Source organism: Rhinatrema bivittatum, unplaced genomic scaffold, assembly GCF_901001135.1.
Source record: "Rhinatrema bivittatum unplaced genomic scaffold, aRhiBiv1.1, whole genome shotgun sequence".
NCBI lineage: Eukaryota > Metazoa > Chordata > Amphibia > Gymnophiona > Rhinatrematidae > Rhinatrema > Rhinatrema bivittatum.
The window spans coordinates 20,129-38,767 of record NW_021820394.1 but is presented as its reverse complement, the minus strand read 5'-3'; the positions used below and the strand labels follow the sequence as shown (position 1 = coordinate 38,767).

The 18,639-nt window shown below is 41.6% G+C and overlaps 1 protein-coding gene across 1 annotated transcript in view; it reads right to left on the bottom strand.

Moving 5' to 3' along the window:
- Positions 1–1,157: 1,157 nt before the first annotated feature.
- Positions 1,158–18,639, bottom strand: part of LOC115081604 (cytoplasmic dynein 2 light intermediate chain 1-like) — a gene marked incomplete at its 3' end in the record, with an annotated part of 32,472 nt that continues 14,990 nt past the window's right edge. Inside the window, exons 3-6 of the mRNA XM_029586030.1 lie at positions 17,588–17,665; positions 15,356–15,432; positions 10,541–10,611; positions 1,158–1,369 (exon numbers count right to left, since the gene is read on the bottom strand). Coding sequence (XP_029441890.1) covers positions 1,158–1,369; positions 10,541–10,611; positions 15,356–15,432; positions 17,588–17,665 — 438 coding nt within the window. The remainder of the gene's footprint in view (positions 1,370–10,540; positions 10,612–15,355; positions 15,433–17,587; positions 17,666–18,639) is intronic.

Below are 18,639 nucleotides of genomic sequence, written 5' to 3'. Positions count from 1 at the left end.
GCTGTGTTCTTCCTCCCTTAGATTCAGGGACAAGCAGTACGTGTGTTCTCAGACAATGCGACGACAGTGGCCTATATCAATCGGCAAGGTGGAACAAAGAGTTGTTTGGTAGCTCAGGAAGTTCACAAACTCTTTGCCTGGGCGGAGCTTCTTCTAGCAGCTCTTGCAGCCTCTCACGTAGGAGGTGTGGACAATATGCAGGAGGCTTATCTCAGCAGACAACAGTTGGATCCGGGGGAATGGGAGCTGTCAGCGGAGGCCTTTGCAAGTCTTCAACACAGGTAGGGAGAGAGCCCCAGTTCGATCTCATGGCAATGAGGAAGAATGCCAAGGCAAGCAGGTTTTTCATCCACTGAAGGGAGTTTGGCTCCACAGGGATAGATGCTTCTGCTGTATGTCTTTCCTCTATGGCTGCTTGTAGGTGGGGTGTTGTGGCGCATCAAGTAGCATCAAGGACAAGTGATCTTGGTAGTGCCGGAGTGGCCATGCCGGCCATGTTTTGCGAATCTAGTTCAGCTGTTGGCAGACGGGCCCGTTCAGTTAAGCCATCTGAGGGAAGTACTGCGTCAGGGCCCCATCTTGTCAGAACAGGCAGATTGCTTTTGTCTAGCGGCCGGGCTTTTGAAAGGCGATGTTTTCACATGAAGGGGTATTTCTACTCTTCTTCAGGCTAGACAATCCTCCACTTCTTTGGCTTATATCAGAGTTTGGAGAGTGTTTGAGTCCTGGTGTGGAGTGCATGGCGAGGATCTCTTGCAAGCAAACGTTGTCCAAGTCTTGGCCTTTTTGCAAGAGTCCAGGTTGTAGCCTTGGGTTGCTTCAGAGGGAGATTGCAGGGCCGACCCTTAGCATCTCATCCGGACGTAGTATGTTTTCTTAAAGGAACAAAGTATTTGCGGCTTACATTCTGTAGACTGTGTTCGTCCTGGAATTTTAATTTGGTTTTGCGAGTACTGTGTGGTCCTCCTTTTGAGCCTTTGCAAAGGGCTTCTTTGAAGGACCTTATCCTGCTAATTTTCGTTCCTGGAATACCACAGATCAGTCCAGACAAGTGGGTTTATATATCCCTTCCAGCAGATGGAGGCATAGAACAGAACTTTGAGGCACTGCTACTTAACCAAGAGTGCCACCTGCAGTCCCTCAATATTGACCTGTACCCAAGCCAAGATGTCTAAAGTATTTATTAGGTTATTGTTCCAATTATTAACAAGTTCACTGGGATCGGAATTCTGGTTATTGATGGGTGGAGTGAAATTTTCTATGAACAGTTCTGGATCAATATATTTGCGATTCATAATGGGGGCTGGGGAGCAGTAAACTGATTTTTCAGATTGTTCAAGTTTGATCGTAACTTTTGTGATATGGTGGTCTGCAGGGGTGCAGGGTTATTGGTTAGCACTCCAGGGGGACAGTAGGTTACACAAAGACTGAAAGCTTGGCCTTCCAGTAGTAGTAGTTCGAAGGCTGATGGAAGGTTGGGAAAGTGAGTAGAAAAAGAGATAGATGGTTTATGAAATATCACTATTCCACCACCATGTCCGGAAGGGCGGGGAAGGTGTTGGAAAGAATAGTTTGGTGGGCAGGTAAGGTTTAGAAGCGAGTTGTTACTAGTGTTTGTCCAGGTCTCGGTTATGCATAGGTAGTTACAGGAGTAGTCTGATAGGATATCGTATATAAGTGTAGTATTTTTCTTACTTGATCTTATGTTTACTAAAATCAGATTAATAGATGTCTGCTACTCTCTTTAATATCTATCTTGCTCCACTGTATAAATTACTTGCTGGTTTAGGCATAAGTTATAAGATCTACATTGATGACATCCATTTTTTTAATTCCATTTCCCTCATCATGATCTGTTACCATCTGTTTAGCAACTGTTAAATGTTGGTTATTTCACAATAAGCCTGCGTTAAATGTCAGCAAAATGGAAGTGATAATTTTGTGCAGATCTTTCATGTCTGACTTTCCTACAAACGGCTAAATTTTAAAAGCCTGGCACACGCAAATACTGGGAGATATGCGCGTGGCAGGCTGTGCGTGCGCAGAGCGCATTTTGAAGACAGCCTGGCCACGCACGTATCTCCTGGTACGCATGGAAGTGCCAGGCTCTTTGAAAGGAGTGGGCTGGGAGCAGGGTCGGGGGGGGGGGGCAGGGGCCAGCTGGGTCAGCTTGTCCCAGGGAAGCGCGCACCAGCAGTCAGCCAGCACGTGGAACTTACTGCAACTCATCAGAGCAAGTAAGTTTTAAAAAAAAAAGAAGGTAGGAAGAGGGATTTTAGGGGTTGGGGAGGAGAGGGGAAAAGTGTGGCAGAGTAGGTAGGAGGTTAGGGAAGTTTCCTCCCAGTCGGCTCCTTTATTGGAGCCGACTGGGAGGGAACTGGGAATAGGCTGTTTGCATCGCTGCATGAATTTTTTAAAATTCACCCACCCGCACATACGCATGCCGATATAAAATCAGCATGCGCATGTACACACGGGTATTGAATTTTATAACATGCATGCAGCGACGAGCGCACATTATAAAATCAGCGTGTCCATGTGTGTGCGCTGGGCACCATGCGCACGCATCTTTTAAAATCCACCTTTTAATTTACATTTGAAGGTTAGAATATTCCTATTGTAACACAGGTATGTAATCTAGGGGTAATTTTCAATACTTATCAATGCAAGCCCATGCTCGGATCATAGTGAGGGCAACACTTTTTAAACTTTGGTTCCTTGGCTGATTAAATCCACTTCTGGCATCCTATGATTTTTGTACCATGCTGCAAGCTTTGATTCTTTCTAGGTTAGATTATTGTAACTCTATCTATATTGGCTTTCATGCAAACATGCCAAGGGCCTTACAGATTGTGCAGAACTCGGTTACCTGCATGTTGACTGGGACTAGTAAACCAGAGTTCTTTAATCTTCTCCACTGGCTCCCCGCCCAGTAGAGGGTCAAATTTAAGATTACTTTACTTCGTCACAAAACAATCAATAGTACCTCCATAACATTGTTGAATTTTATTCTATGTATTTACCACCTCTTGCGTTCGCTGCATTCCACCCATTGAAGACTTCTAGAGGTACCCTCATTGTGGTCTGCACATTAGGTGAAACTCACAAGAGTGCCTTTCAGTCACAGGTACTCTATAGGAACTCTCGTCCTGAGCAGCTTCGCCTATTAACTTGCATCAAGCTTCTGAACTTGAAATTAATGTTTATGTTGGCTGAAGCCTGCTTATTGATCTCTGTGAGACCACTAAAGTCTTTATTTTGGTTATGTTTGTGACTGTTATTTTGAGGACTAGTTACTGGTTTTGGCAGTACTATTGATTTCTCTCTGGCTGCGCATTCTGTTTGATAGATTTTTTTTTAATGACTTAATAACTGGAGAGAGGACACTAAAGAAATTTACTATGACAGCATTTAACTTTCAAAAGGGTGACTATGATAACATGAGGAAAATGGTTATGAAAAAACAAAGGAGCGCTGCAAAGGTTAAGGGGTAGATTACAAAGGGATACGCGCATACCCCCCGAAAACCTACCCCAAACCCACCCTGCGTGCGCCGAGCCTATTTTGCATAGGCTCGGCGGCGCGCGCAAGCCCCGGGACGAGCGTAAGTCCCGGGGCTTGCATGGAGGGGCGTGCCGGGAGTGACGCGGTGTTTCGAGGGCATGTCCGGGGGTGTGGTTCCGGCCCAGGGGCGTTCCGGGGACGTGACAGCGGCCCTTGGACCAGCCCCCGGACCGGAACATGGAGCGCGGCAAGCTGGCCCGGCGCACGCAAAGTTACGCCTGCTTCGAGCAGGCGTAACTTTCGTGATAGAGGTAGGGGGGAGGTTTTAGGTGAAAAGGGCCAATTCTCTATACTTGCTTCACCCATTTTATGTTTATCCAGGTTTACTTCTACCCTGTTCATTGTAAACAAGACTTGTCTCTGTTATTTTTTGCTGGTTGTAATGTAAACCGAAGTGATAATGAATCTTGTTAATTGAACCTCAGTATATAAAAAGTTATTTATAAATAAATAAATAAATAAATAAATAAATAAATAGACAGGGCCGGGGGGGGGGGGGGGGTTAGGTAGGGGAAGGTGGGGGGAGGGCGAATGCAAGTTCCCTCCGAGGCCGCTCCGATTTCGGAGCGGCCTCGGAGGGAACGGAGGCAGGCTGCGCGGCTCGGCGCGCACAGGCTGCCGATTTTGAAGCAGTCTTGCGTGCGCCAACCCCAGATTTTAATGGATACGCGCGTATCTATTGAAATCCCGCGTACTCTTGTTTGTGCCTGGTGCGCGAACAAAAGTACGTGTGTGCGCAGATTTATAAAATCTGCCCCTCAGAGTTTACATCAGGCATGGACCTTGTTTAAAAATACCATCTTGGAAGCCCACACTAGATGTATTCCATGCATTAAAAATGGCAGAAAGAAGGCTAAACGACTACCAGCACTTTTAAAAGGTGAAGTGAAAGAGGCTGTAATAGCTAAAAACATCTTTCAAGAAATGGAAAAAGGATCTGAATGAAGAAAACAGGCAACAGCATAAGCATTGGCAAGTCAGATGCAAAGCATGGATGAGGAAGACAAAAAGAATTTGAAAAGAAGTTTGCCATGGAAACAAAAATAATAAAAATAACTTTTTCAGGTACATTTGAAGTAAAAAGCCCATGAGAGAGTCAGTTGGACTATTAGATAATCATGGGTTGAAAAGGGCACTTATAGATGACAAGGCCAAAGCAGAGAGACTAAATTAATTCTTTGCTTCAGTCGTCAACCCATGCCAGAAAATATATTCAAAGGTGATGATTTAAAGGAAATGAAACAAGTCTAAATGTTTCTGGAGGACATTATAGGGCAAATTGATAAACTAAAGAGTAGCAAATTACCAGGACCAGATAGCATACATCCCAGAGTGCGGAAAGAACTAAAAAATGAATTTGTGGGCCTGCTATTGGTAATTTGTAAGCTATCATTAAAATCGTGTATGGTACCTGAAGACTGGAGGATTGCCAATGTAATGCCAATTTTTACAAAGGGATCTGGGGTGATCCAGGAAACTACAGACCAGCGAGTGATGTCTTTGCCAGGCGAAATGGTAGAAATTATCATAAAGAACAAAATTACTGAGCATACAGATAGCCATAATTTGGTGGGACAAAGCCAACATGGATTTAGCCAAAATAAACCTTAACTCACCAATCTGCTACAATAATGAATAGAGTGGAATGAATCGGCCTTTTACTCTTTCAAAATAAATAAACATACGGATAAAGATTAACCAGTTGGTATATGGTATATGGATTTCTAGAAAGCATTTGACAAAGTCCCTCATGAGAGACTTCTTGGGAAATTAAAAAGTCATGGGACAGAGGGCAGTATCCTACTGTGGATTGCCAACTGGTTAAAAGAAAACAAACAGAGAGTAGGGCTAAATGGTACATTTTCTCAATGGAGAAAGGGGAATAGTGGCATGTTCCAGGGATCTGTTCCGAGACCACTGCTTTTCAACATTGTTATAAATAACCTGGAAATGGGAACAAGTGAGGTAATCAAATTTGATGATGACATAAAATTATTCAAAGTTGTTAAACACAAGATGATTTTGAGAAATTGTAAGAGAACCATGCAAAAGCAGGAGACTGGGCATGCAAATGGCAAATTAAATTTAATGTGAACAAGTGCAAAGTGATGCACTTAGGAAAGAGTAACCCAAATTATAGCTACACAATGCAAATTTCCACATTAGGAGTCCTCCTTCAGGAAAAAGATCTAGGCATCATAATTGATAATACATTGAAATCGTCTGCTCAGCGTGCAGCCAAGAAAGCAAATAGAATGCTAGAAATTATTAGGAAAGAAATGGAGAATAAAACAGAGAATATCATAATTTCTCATCTTGAATATTGTGTGCAGTTCTGGTCATGGCATGTCAAAAAAGATATAGCAAAATTAGAAAAGATTCAGAGAAGGGCAACTAAAATGATAAAGGGGATGGAATGATTCCCCTATGAGGAAAGACTAAAGAGGTTAGGACTCTTCAGCTTGGAGAAGAGACAGATATAACAGAAGTCTATAAAATAATGAATGAAGTGGAAGGAGTAAATGTGATTCGGTTGTTTACTCTTTTAAAAAGTGCAAAGACTAGGGGACACACAATGAAGTTACTAAGTTGTACATTTAAAACTAATAAGAGAAAATGTTGTTTTACTCAATGCATAATTAAGCTCTGGAATTTATTGCCAGAGGATGTGGTGAAAGCTGTTAGTGTAGCTGTGTTTAAAAAAGATTTGGACAAGTTCCTAGATGGAATAAGCAACATTGAATCCATTTTCCTTTTGGGATCCTGCCAGGTATGTGTGATCTGGATTGGACACTTTTGATAACTGGATACTGGACTTGATGGACCTTTGGCCTGACCAAGTATGAGAAATTTTATGTCATTATATGGCCAGGTAGATCTTGTCCATTTATAAATTTGTGTTATTCTATTTGTACCCCACTGTGAACAACATATACATGTGAGTTGTACATTTTTAAAAATAAAATAAATAAAAAATGAAGTCGGTAACTGAGGAGGTGACTGAGGAGGTAACTGAGGAGGTGTTCATCCCTGGTGAACATTATCTGACTGGCTGGACTCCATTGCAAGAGAGTGGTGAGGATTAGAACTGGTTCACAGGGGTTCTGCTGGAGAACCCCTTATGACAGGAGTAGTGTAACTCCCTTTTGTGGGAATAAATTCGATATTCTGCAAAGGAGAGGTTGAAGAGTGCCCTCCTTGTCCTTAGCCGCTAGGAAGGTAAAGAAATTCCTCAACAACTCTGCCACTTGGAACATGAGCTGACATGCCCTTTGGACGGGTGCTGGAGGTGGAACATCCTCTTCAGAGACAAGGATGGAATCATCCTCTATTTCCTCTAGGCTTTGTAAAATTTGTTGTGGGGGGACTGTTAGAAATTAAGGGCACCAGGAAGGAAATGAGGTCTGGTGAGTCCAGATGAAAACTTTGTTCCAGTAGCCTTGATGGAGACATTGCTCTTTTAATTTGCAGATGAAAGTGAAGCATCTCTCTACCTGCTCCTGATATCCTTTGTAAATGAACAGAAGCTATCGGGCGGATTTTAAAAGCCCTGCTCGCGTAAATCCGCCCGGCCTTGTGCGCCGGCGCGCCTATTTTGCATAGGCCGCCGGCGCACGCAGAGCCCCGGGACGCGCGTAGGTCCTGGGGTTTTTTGAAGGGGGCGTGACGGGGGGGGGGGGCCGGATGACACGGCGTTTCGGGGGCGGGATGCGGCGTTTCGGGGGCGGGACGCCGGCCCGGGGGTGTGGTCCAGGCCTCCGGACCAGCCCCCGGGTCGGAAGACGGCGCGCCAGCAGTCCGCTGGCGCGCGTAGATTTACGTCTGCTTCTCGCAGGCGTAAATCTAGGGACAAAGGTAAGTGGGGGTTTAGATAGGGCCAAGGGGGTGGGTTAGGTAGGGGAAGGGAGGGGAAGGTGAGGGGAGGGCGAAAGGAAGTTCCCTCTGAGGCCGCTCCGATTTCGGAGCGGCCTCGGAGGGAACGGAGGCAGGCTGCGCGGCTCGGCGCGTGCAGGCTGCCCAAAATCGGCAGCCTTGTGCGCGCCGATCCAGGATTTTAGAGGATATGCGCGGCTATGCGCATCTCTTATAAAATCCTGCATACTTTTGTTTGCGCCTGCTGCGCAAACAAAAGTACGCGATCGCACTTTTTTTCAAAATCTACCCCATTGTGCATTGACGATGCAGAAGCTTGCTCAGCCAATTGAGATGTCGAGGCTTGCTACCTCAAGTTCTCCAGGGTTCAGTGCATCGAGTGCTCTTTAGCCCGATGCATATGCTGGAGAGTGATGCCACAAGGGCGTTGATGAAACATGCCCTGATGGCACTAGTTGCTGGTGTGCCAATGATTGATGCTCTGATACTTTTTCGTCATTGGTGTACCACCGGCATCAAATAGTGGTGCTTTTTCTTTTAACTAGCCCCTGAGCACCGTAAAGCCTGCGACAGGCTTGTCAATGTCTGGGAATGTCAGTTTTTCTGTTTGCTCAACCCCATGAAGGTGGAGTAGCTCAAGAGCTGCTCTAGCAAGGGGGAGGCTTACTTGAGGAGCTCCTACTCAACTCAGTACCTGTGGAGCTTGATTTGGCTCCACTCCATTCAGCGAACTGGCTGTGGGTGAATTTTAAAAGAGTTGTTTGCATTGAAAGGCCCTTATGTGCGAGTATATGGGCTGAATGCGAGCAACTCATATTTTAAAACCGCCAAATGATGTGTGTATCTGCGCTTGCACAACAGAACACACAAAAAAAGGGTCGGATTTGGGGTGGGGCAGGGGCGTTCTGGGTGGGGAACAACATTTATGTGCCTAAAACCCTATTTTAAATCCAGCGATCGCAGCACACATTAAGCTCTTACCTGCGCATATTTACTTCCGCTTTTTCAGGTGGAAGTCAAAATAAAACTCTTTATAGCCAAAAACTGACTGGGTGAGGGATATGGGTAAACTGGGGGGAATGTAGGCTAAAGAGCCTAAGGGGTCTTGATGACCTAGAGATAGGCTGGTGGACTGGATGCATGTTTTAAAATGTGCTCACTTGCGCTTGTAAAAGCTGACAAGTACTAAGGAAAGATACGCTAATAAAGTTTCCTCGCATAACTGCTTAAAATTAGGAGCACACATACGCACTAGGCATATTTTAAATAGTAAGCGAGCACTTGCATTGACAATTTAAAATTCCAGTGTATGTAACTCACATGCAAGCGCAATTTAAAGTTAGTGTTTGTAGCTTTTCAGAAACTTATGCAGTTTCTCCATCTTCCAGGCCTTGGACCTCTGATAGCATGGAGACATCTGGCTGCAATATAGCAGTTGGCCTGGTTGTGATTTGGTGCTATGCACCCCTATCAGACTGATAGTGGACTTTTTGGTGCCAGACATTTTTGTGAAAAAAAGATGATTTATGTATTTTCTGTTGTTTTTTTTTTAAATCAGCACTGAAAAGTGCTGTTTGGGAGCTACTGAGGCAACGAGGCAATATAATAATTGAAAACGTCTGAGTGCTCGCTTTGGCAGCACATATACTAAAACTGGAAATGAAAAAGTTTGAACAAATAATACCATGAGATATCAATCAAGAAAAACACAGAGAGAAAAAGTGCACATCTGTGCTGGAGTTCAGCCAAAAAAAAGACAGAGGGACTCACAAGGCAATGACTGCACGGGAATTCTCATATATACTCAGTACAGCAAAAGTTCTATGAGCTTAAAAATAACGGTCGGTTAGGCGGCAGCGAATGATGTCACCCATGTTGTGGCTAATTTAGCCCTGCTTGTTGACAGAAAAATAATGGAGGTAATTTTCAAAAGGATTTATATGCAGTGGCAATTTTCAAATCCTCATCTACATGCATAAATCCTTTTGAAAATTACCTCCATTTTGTTAGGAAAAACGTTTTTTGTTCAATTCATTTTTACATTTTGGAGCAATTTTCTAAAAGCCTATCTAGTTGTAAAGCCCACAGGTAGTTTGTACCCATAGATTTTGTAGCTAATTTTCAAAGTGAAATTATATGAATAGTTTCCCACATCTGCTCTTTGTGTGGGCACAATTTTGCTTGAAAACATAAATAGATGTGAAAATCAAATGTACATGCATTGCTTTTCAGTTCTGGGAACGTATCTCTTAAATGCACTAAAAAGTATCCTCTGAGAAATAAACAGGGGCATAGGAATCCTCAAACTCCAAATCAGAGAGGATATACTGAACAGATATCTGGGAATGTGCAGAGCCTAGACCTGAAGACCACTGTGGCCTAAAAAGTTTCAAATGTAACTCAGCATGGATGGCAACAGCATTGACATACTTGGCACTGAAGGGGAGGCATTGAGAGGCATCTCACTTGATGCCAGAACTTTAATGCACTTGACATATCAAGCAAACACCTTGAAGATTCTCTTGTCCAGCTGTGTCTTGGTTGGTCTTGTAGGAGAGCTGTCATCTTCCATGGTTACTGAAAGGTCACAGCTGAAGTCTACAGGTGAAGACTGCTGCAGCAGTGTTTGACCCCAGGAGGCACAGCTGACTCCCAGACTTAGCACTTAGGATGATGCATAGCATTATGCATCTCCATGCTCTTGTGTGTCAAAGGGGCATGCTGATGCTTCAGATCTTCTCTCTGACCTTGCACTTGAGCAACCAGAACTCTCGCCTTGATTTGAGTTGGGGGAGTGAGACTCGTCTCAACTCCTAGGCCTGTTCCTGGATCAAGAAGCCAAAACAGTTAAGGGCCTCTTCAATGCGGCCTGGTCACTAGTGGTTGATGCAGCTCCCTGATTCCTATCAAACTAAAGCAATAAGATGGAGGAAATTCTAAATAAAAACAGTGATTTGTTTTAGATGTCATATGGTATGCAAAACAGACAAAAAAATCTTTTGAGTATTTGCTCTGTATTACATGGGATTAGATAAAGTTTTACATATTTCAGAAAACATAATTATTGAAAAAATATTGTGAATAAAAGTGGAAAGTCACTAACCTATCTGACTTAAGGAGTCCAATCCAGCTGGGATAAATAGTGGCTTATTGATATCAACAGATAACGACTTGCTGTGTGAATGTAAAAGGAAGCAAAATTAGGTTAACATGCAATTGGTGCATAGAATATGACAATTTTGCAATTAGATATAATGATAGAGAAAAAAATAAAGAAAGCTGTGTAATATTGCAAGAATAGTATAAGTCCTCAGCATAGACAAAGAACTCAAACACCATTTTTTTCTAATGGTTCAACTTGTGACCTATAAGCAAAAGTCTAGCTTGGCATTCGTTATCCAGAAAAAAAATGAATGTGATTTTATTACATAATGGTATTTGGTTTCACAGGACCTTCATCAAGGTGTTACATATTCCACCAGCGTGGTGAACAAAGATTCTTTGGAACAGAAACTTCAATACATAAGAACAATTTTTGGTTACATGTTTTGTATACAGAGTGCTGCTAGGCTTTGTGGTTAGACATGAGAAAGCAAGAGTGCTGGGTTTGAACTAAACTGTGCAGTATAAATCAGGAAGACCACAAAAAATGTCCTAGATAAAGGGGCTGATGTAATAAGGTGCACTGAAGCTGCCGCAGGTTTGTGTGTGCATGTATGAGTGTTTGTATGCGCTTTTTCCCGTGCAAAATCCTGTACGGGCAAGTAATAAGGGTTTTGTGAGCGGGAAAAAAGTGCATATGAACGCACTTACTGAAACGAAGTTTTTCTTGCACAAATGCTTGCTAACGGCATACAAAGGAGGCGATTATCTAATTCTAGGCAATGCAGGGCGCCGCGGTAATGCTACTGTGGGTTTTTTCCTGCGGGTTTTTTACCGCCACGGTCAGGGCATGAGTTAAGTGTCAACGCTGACTCGAGGGGCCTATCTCAGCACCCAACCAGCCTGAAAAGCACCTAGCTGAGTGTCTACCTCACATCCGAGCAGCCAGATTCACAAGGAGCTGAGCACCTATGTCAGCACCTGAGCATCCAGATACACGGCCAGAAGAGCACCTAGCTCAGTGATGGGTAACCTATGACACGCGTGTCAGAGGTGACACGCCGAGACGTTTTTGCTGACACGCGCAGCGTTTCAAGGACTATCGGGAATTTTTTTTTTTTTATCGGCTGCGCCGAGCCTTTTCTTTTTCAGCTGCGCCGACCCTTTAAAATTTGTTTTTTTAGTATCCCCCTACCCTCCGGACCCCTCCACCAATGCCTCCGGGCGCAGGGAGGCTCATGCGGCGCAGCGATGAGGCTCAAGACAAAGATCACATTTAAACGCGCTGATGCTCTTCCTCCTTCCTGCCTGTGCGGCCCCGGAAGTAAACGTTGCCGGAGCCGCGTGGGCAGGAAGGACGAGCAGCATTTGCGTTTATGGGCCGCCGCGAATTCCAAGTCGCAGCGGCCCAAGAAGAGGAAGAGGCCCGGTAGCAGGGCCACCGCGGCCCGAGAAGATCAGGGCTGCTGCAGAGCCCATCCTGCGGCGACCCGCGAAGAGGAGGCCCAGAGGTGAGAGAGAGGCTGAGGGTCTGTAGAGTGTGCATGTGTGCGTGTTTGAGATGAGCTCACAGACTGTGTGTGGGAGTGAAGACCTGAATGTTTGCAGAGACAGCATGTGAGAGCCTGTGTATATGAATGATTGTATGAGAGAGAGAGCATGTGCCAGTGAGAGCCTGTGTGTATGAATGATTGTATGAGAGAGAGAGCATGTGCCAGCGAGAGCCTGTGTGTATGAATGATTGTATGAGAGAGAGAGCATGTGCCAGTGAGAGCCTGTGTGTATGAATGATTGTATGAGAGAGAGAGCATGTGCCAGTGAGAGCCTGTGTGTATGAATGATTGTATGAGAGAGAGAGCATGTGCCAGTGAGAGCCTGTGTGTATGAATGATTGTATGAGAGAGAGAGCATGTGCCAGTGAGAGCCTGTGTGTATGAATGATTGTATGAGAGAGAGAGCATGTGCCAGTGAGAGCCTGTGTGTATGAATGATTGTATGAGAGAGAGAGGATGTGCCAGTGAGAGCCTGTGTGTATGAATGATTGTATGAGAGAGAGAGCATGTGCCAGTGAGAACCTGTGTGTATGAATGATTGTATGAGAGAGAGCATGTGCTAGTGAGAGCCTGTGTGTATGAATGATTGTATGAGAGAGAGAGCATGTGCCAGTGAGAGCCTGTGTGTATGAATGATTGTATGAGAGAGAGAGCATGTGCCAGTGAGAACCTGTGTGTATGAATGATTGTATGAGAGAGAGCATGTGCCAGTGAGAGCCTGTGTGTGTGTGAGAAAGAGAAATGCATGTGAGAATGAGAACCTGACTGTGTGTTTGAGGGAAGAAGATGGAGAGAAAAGAAACAGAAAAAAAGACAATATAAAAGGAATTGGCAAAAAAATAAGAAAGGGAAGGTGGAAAAAAAAGCCTGTGACCAACCAATTAGAAAACTAAGATCAGACAGCAAAGGCAAAAAAAAAAATAAATTACTTTTTAGTGATTGGCACATGTAATCTTTGGGAATGTGCAAGAATAGCACTTTCTCTACGGATCTCACAATGTACGAGATCAGCATGGAGAAAGTGGAAGCCCACGGGGCCTGCACAAAGGAGGCAGCAGAATGGGCTTCAGTGTCAGTAGCAGCAATTGGCGCCTCCCCAATAGCCAAGCGGCAGCAGTGACAGTGGCAGCAGAGGAATGAGAGAGGCTCTGAGGTTGCTGGCAAAAGAAAGAGAGGGGGATCTGCCTTTAGTGTGTGCATGTGTATGAATGGGAGTCTGCCTGGGGGTGTATGTGTGTGAATGCATGGGTGCCTGGGGGTCTGTGTGTGTGAGAATGAATGTGTGCATGCCTGGGGGATGGGGAGGGAGTGGTGTGAATATGAATGGGAGCCAATAAAAGAAACCGACTGACAGATGAAGTTTGTAACGCTTGCTTGGGCTTGAAGTGTACGAAATACCAACCCTCAATTGAAGATTTAGCCAATGAAATTCAGCAACAAAAAAGTCACTAAGCAGATAAGGTAAAGAATTATTTGTTTTTGCTTTATTAATAAATACAGTACATATATTAAAATTATAACTTTTGTTATTGATTAGAGCTACAAATATCACAAAATTATGGATTTTTCTAGAAGTGACACACCACCCGAGTTATGCTCGGTTCTTTTATGAATTTTGACACACTGAGCTCAAAAGGTTGGCCATCACTGACCTAGCTCAACCAGATTAGTTTGGCGCCTTTCTGGGCACCCGATCATCCTGATTCATGATGAGCTGAGCGCCTATGTCAGCACCCGAGTGTCCATATACATGGCTAAAAGAGCGCCTAGCTCAGTGCCTGAGCAGCAAGATTAGCTAGGCACCTTTCTGGCCGTCTGATTGTCCAGATTTGCTCCAGGCTGAGCGCCTATGTCAGCACCCAAGCATCCAGATTGGTGCCCAGCTGAGCACCTATCTTGCTGGCATGCCAGTGTGAATTATCACCCATGAAAATATTTGCCATGTTTTCTGCAGCACAGTTATTTGAAATATTAAAAATACATTCCCGGGTCATACTTTCACTAATAGGGAGACTTATTCGCTAGCTCGCTTTTATGCACAGATTATCAGCGTGGGTTTTGAGCACAGATGTTTATTACATTTGCCGTGGATCTTATTACATCGGCCCCAAAGAATGGTATCTTAGAAGTGGTCATGTACTGTGGCTGACAGCTGAGATGTAGCCTTAGTAATGTCAACAGGAATAGCTGGACAAGTTGGTCTTTTTGTATCATAATGTACTATATTATTATAACAGAGGGAGCCAAGAGTAATGTTAAATTTTTATTTGTTTTTAAATTTGAAAACATTGTTCTTTTGTATTGAAAACTTTTATTAACAATGCAGATCTAGGGAAAAGTGTCCAATATCAGCAGGAAGTTTCCTAAATGGACAAGTGTTTACATGATATTTGGCAATATCTTCTTTAATTTTAGACTATAAAATAGATATACCCGTGTTTACAATTAAATATTTCAAATTTTATTCCTTATGATATTTAAAACACATGAAACATACCCTACTATGTCAAAACATTCATATCTCATTCATTCATCTAAACATCATACCAACACAATATGTTAAAATTCACAATACATCACCATTTAGCTTTAACAGTCAATGAACAAATATTACAAAAATATTGCAACAATCCCTAATTACACTGTAAACAATTTAGCAAATTTAGCAAATGTCCCTGTCGGGACATTTGCTAAATAAGGTTAACAAGGGACATTTGTCTAAAAAGGAATTAATATTGAAGGGATATTTGTTAAATTAGGTTAAAAAAGGATATCTGTTTAACAAGCAGTTAATTGAGAGTTTAGGGAACATTAACATTAAATAATTGTTACAAAATTGTTTGTGAAATAAATTGTTTACAGTGTAATTAGGGATTGTTGCAATATTTTTGTAATATTTGTTCACTGACTGTTAAAGCGAAATGGTGATGTATTGTGAATTTTAACATATTGTGTTGGTATGATGTTTAGATGAATGAATGAGGTATGAATGTTTTGACATAGTAGGGTATGTTTCATGTGTTTTAAATATCATAAGGAATAAAATTTGAAATATTTAATTGTATATTATTGTATAATAATATACGGGTATATTATTTGTGAACTTACTAATGGAAATACCTGTGGTAAACCCAGTATAGCTTAACAATATATATAAAATAGATATGACAGAACAGAACTGAAAGTTAATTACATAGCCCAGGAGTTATTTTATTACCTTGTTAAACTAGAAATACAACTAGAAAAATGAATTAAAATTCTACCTCTTTTCAAGTCCAAAAGCCAAATGATTAATAAGAGCACGTGTTTTTAGCATGTGCACTTCAGATTTGCTTGTAAACTAAAAGAGATTAGAGACAAATTAATGGCACATTCTTTTACTACACAGCAAGATCAAACATAAGATTTTATTGAAATAAGATTTAGAATGATATTAATTTTGATTTATGCAGCACAATTTACTATTTAATACTGAAAAATATATGAAATCAGTCACCTCAGAGATGGAAGCTACAGAGGGATTTCTGATGCCTGCACTATAAAAAATGTTTCTAAAGGGTTGAGTCTTATTTGGATTGGTTTTCTTAAGTAGTTTTGATTTCATTTGTTTTTTGGCCACACACCACTTAGTAAGGTTAGACAGTTTAAAGTTCAGTAAATAAATAATAAAACATAGTGAATGATGGTAGAAATAAGAATGTTGTGAGTACTCTTAGTGCAATGATTGTGAACTGATTAAGGGACCGATGGAAAAAGCTGACATTAAATGTGTGCGCTGAAATTCAGTGCACAGGTTCTTAATGCACAAGCTAATTTATTTTTTAACTCCCAACGCAATGTGCTAATGCATCAGGAGTTAAAACAAAATGCTTACAAAACAGAAAATGCATGCAAGGAAAAGTCTTGGTACACAGCAAAACATGGATTTATGCACAAATCCTGTTTTCTGTGTATAAAATATGATTCATGTGCATATTCTGCACATAAAACATTTTCTGCCCATAGGCGGAGTGGCACAGTAGTGCCTCTTTGAGGCTATGTGGGAACTTGACCCTAAAACAAGCTCCTCTTTGGCCTGGATATTTGGCACCTTCAAAACAGGGCACCCTAGGCAGTTGCCTGTTGTGTATGGGCCAAATCTGGGCATGGTTAAAGGCCGCATTCTAATAACCATCTAGTTCATGATGACCACGCAGGCCTCAGCTCAAGAATGTCAGTATGATATTACTGCCACATTACTTTCTCACTCCAAGCCCATACTTCAGTTGTTCATATTAAAATCACATTACATATTTTAGCATAATGTCTGCATGAAGATTTAGAAAAGTAGCACCTCAGTTTGCAGAGATTCAATGTAATGGCACAGCAAACTTTAAATGCTAACCGAGGAATGAAACAAATACCTTAATAAAAAGGGTATCTTAATAATTTTAACTGAGATCTGATGTCTTCTACATTTATTTTCATAACACGCTCCAAAATAAATTGTTATACCTACATATAAAGATTCACCACTAAAAAAGCAAACAAAAATTTCAGGGGCAGAAGTTACCTTCAACAACCTCAAGCCAAAACTGATAAAGATTAGAATAAAAAGTTCACAAAACTCCCACGATTCTGAATTCACAAGATATGGGGGAAAACATTGCATATTTTAATTTTAGCACTGCAATATTTTTCAGAAGGTTTACATTTCTGGCAACTGCTTATACAATTACTTTCAATTCTTTGTGAAGTTTACCTGAATTTTATCCAGACATTGAACTTAGCCTATGCTGGGATATGAGGAAAACCTGGAGTGCTTCAAATGTACATACATTTTTTTTATTTATTTATTTATTTATTTATTTATTTATTTATTTAAAGAATTTATATACCGGGGTTCCTGTATAGTATACATATCACCCCGGTTTACAAGGAACCATAACTATCGCTAAGGAACCGTAACTATCGCTTCATTTAGCGGTTTACATTGAACATTTAGTGGTTTACATTGAACATTTAGCGGTTTACATTGAACATAGTTAATTTGAGAAAACATAATAAAACATAAATAAACATAAATAAACATAAATAAACATAAAATAGTTAATTTGAGAAAAAGTATATAATATGGTTAACCAGAAATAAATAGTACTGGGAAGGATTGTATTTATAACAGCTGTTGGCTTACATAAACAATAAATCAGTTTCTCCCTTATTAGAATACAGTTTCTTCCATAAGCACAATAATTAAACCAGAACAGGACTGGTACCAGAACAGGGTACCAGAACAGGACTGGTACCTATATATATATATATATATATATATATATATATATATATATATATATAGAGGTAGTATGAACAGAATTAAACCAGAACAGGACTGGTACCAGAACAGGGTACCAGAACAGGACTGGTACCCTGGAAACACCAGGTCTAAACAAAATTTACATACTGACATCAACAGCCAAGACCCTTCTACTTCAAAAATACATTGTCTAGACACAAACCATTAATGAAGCTCCATAATAATGTGCAACAAATCGAAGAGTCTTACAGATCACTTTCCTCTTCTCAGAGTCAAAATCCTAAAGAAATGCAAAATCAGAAATTTAGTTTTCATATTTCACAGTAAAGATCAACTATTTTGTCCAAAGAAAAGTTGAATTGTACTAAGATTCAATATACAGCTGCAGGAACAGCCTGCCTGGTTTTGAACTAAATACAAAAACTTGATTTTAATCTTTGATTTTTCCTTCCTTTTCAATGTGACAAGACCTATTATATTATTATTAAAAAAGAATGACAATAAACCTAGATGTCAACATTCAGTCAACATGCAGTCAAGTTATCCAGATAAAATTAAGGTGAATAACTTGGGACTGATATTCAGAGGGACAAGTCTCCCACTGAATATATTCACCTAATGTTATCTGGGTAATGTTAGCCCAGTGGTTCCCAACCCTGTCCTGGAGACCCCCCAGCCAGTTGGGTTTTCAGGATATCCACAATGAATATGCATGAGAGAAAATTAGCATGTTATGTGTTGTGGATATCCTGAAAACCCGACTGGCTGGGGGAACCCCAGGACAGGGTTGGGAACCACTGCATTAGCCAGATAACTCTGAAGCTAATAGTCATTTACCCATAAGTTATCCTGCTAAATGCCTAGTTTTCAATATCTTATACTTGGAGGGGTTGTGGGGAGGAAGGGGGCTCACTGAGTAGGAGTATGGAAAACGGGCCTCTAGGCCTACATGCCACGAGGTTTTTTTTGTTTTCAGTACTGCCATTTAACCAGCTATATATTTTTTTTTATAAATAAGCCAGTTAAGTCTAAAGTTAGCAGGCTTTCTCTAGCCAGATAACTTTAAGCCTAACTGGTGATATTCAAAATAGCTGACTAGGTTAAAAAGTTATTCAGCTAAACGTAGCCAGATAACTTTATCCAGCAATATTCTGCAGGACATCTATCCCACTGAATATCCAGGCTAACTGTAGCTGGATGTGTTAACTGTTTTAGGATTTTTTGAGTATTGGCCTCTTTGAACCTAAGTGGATA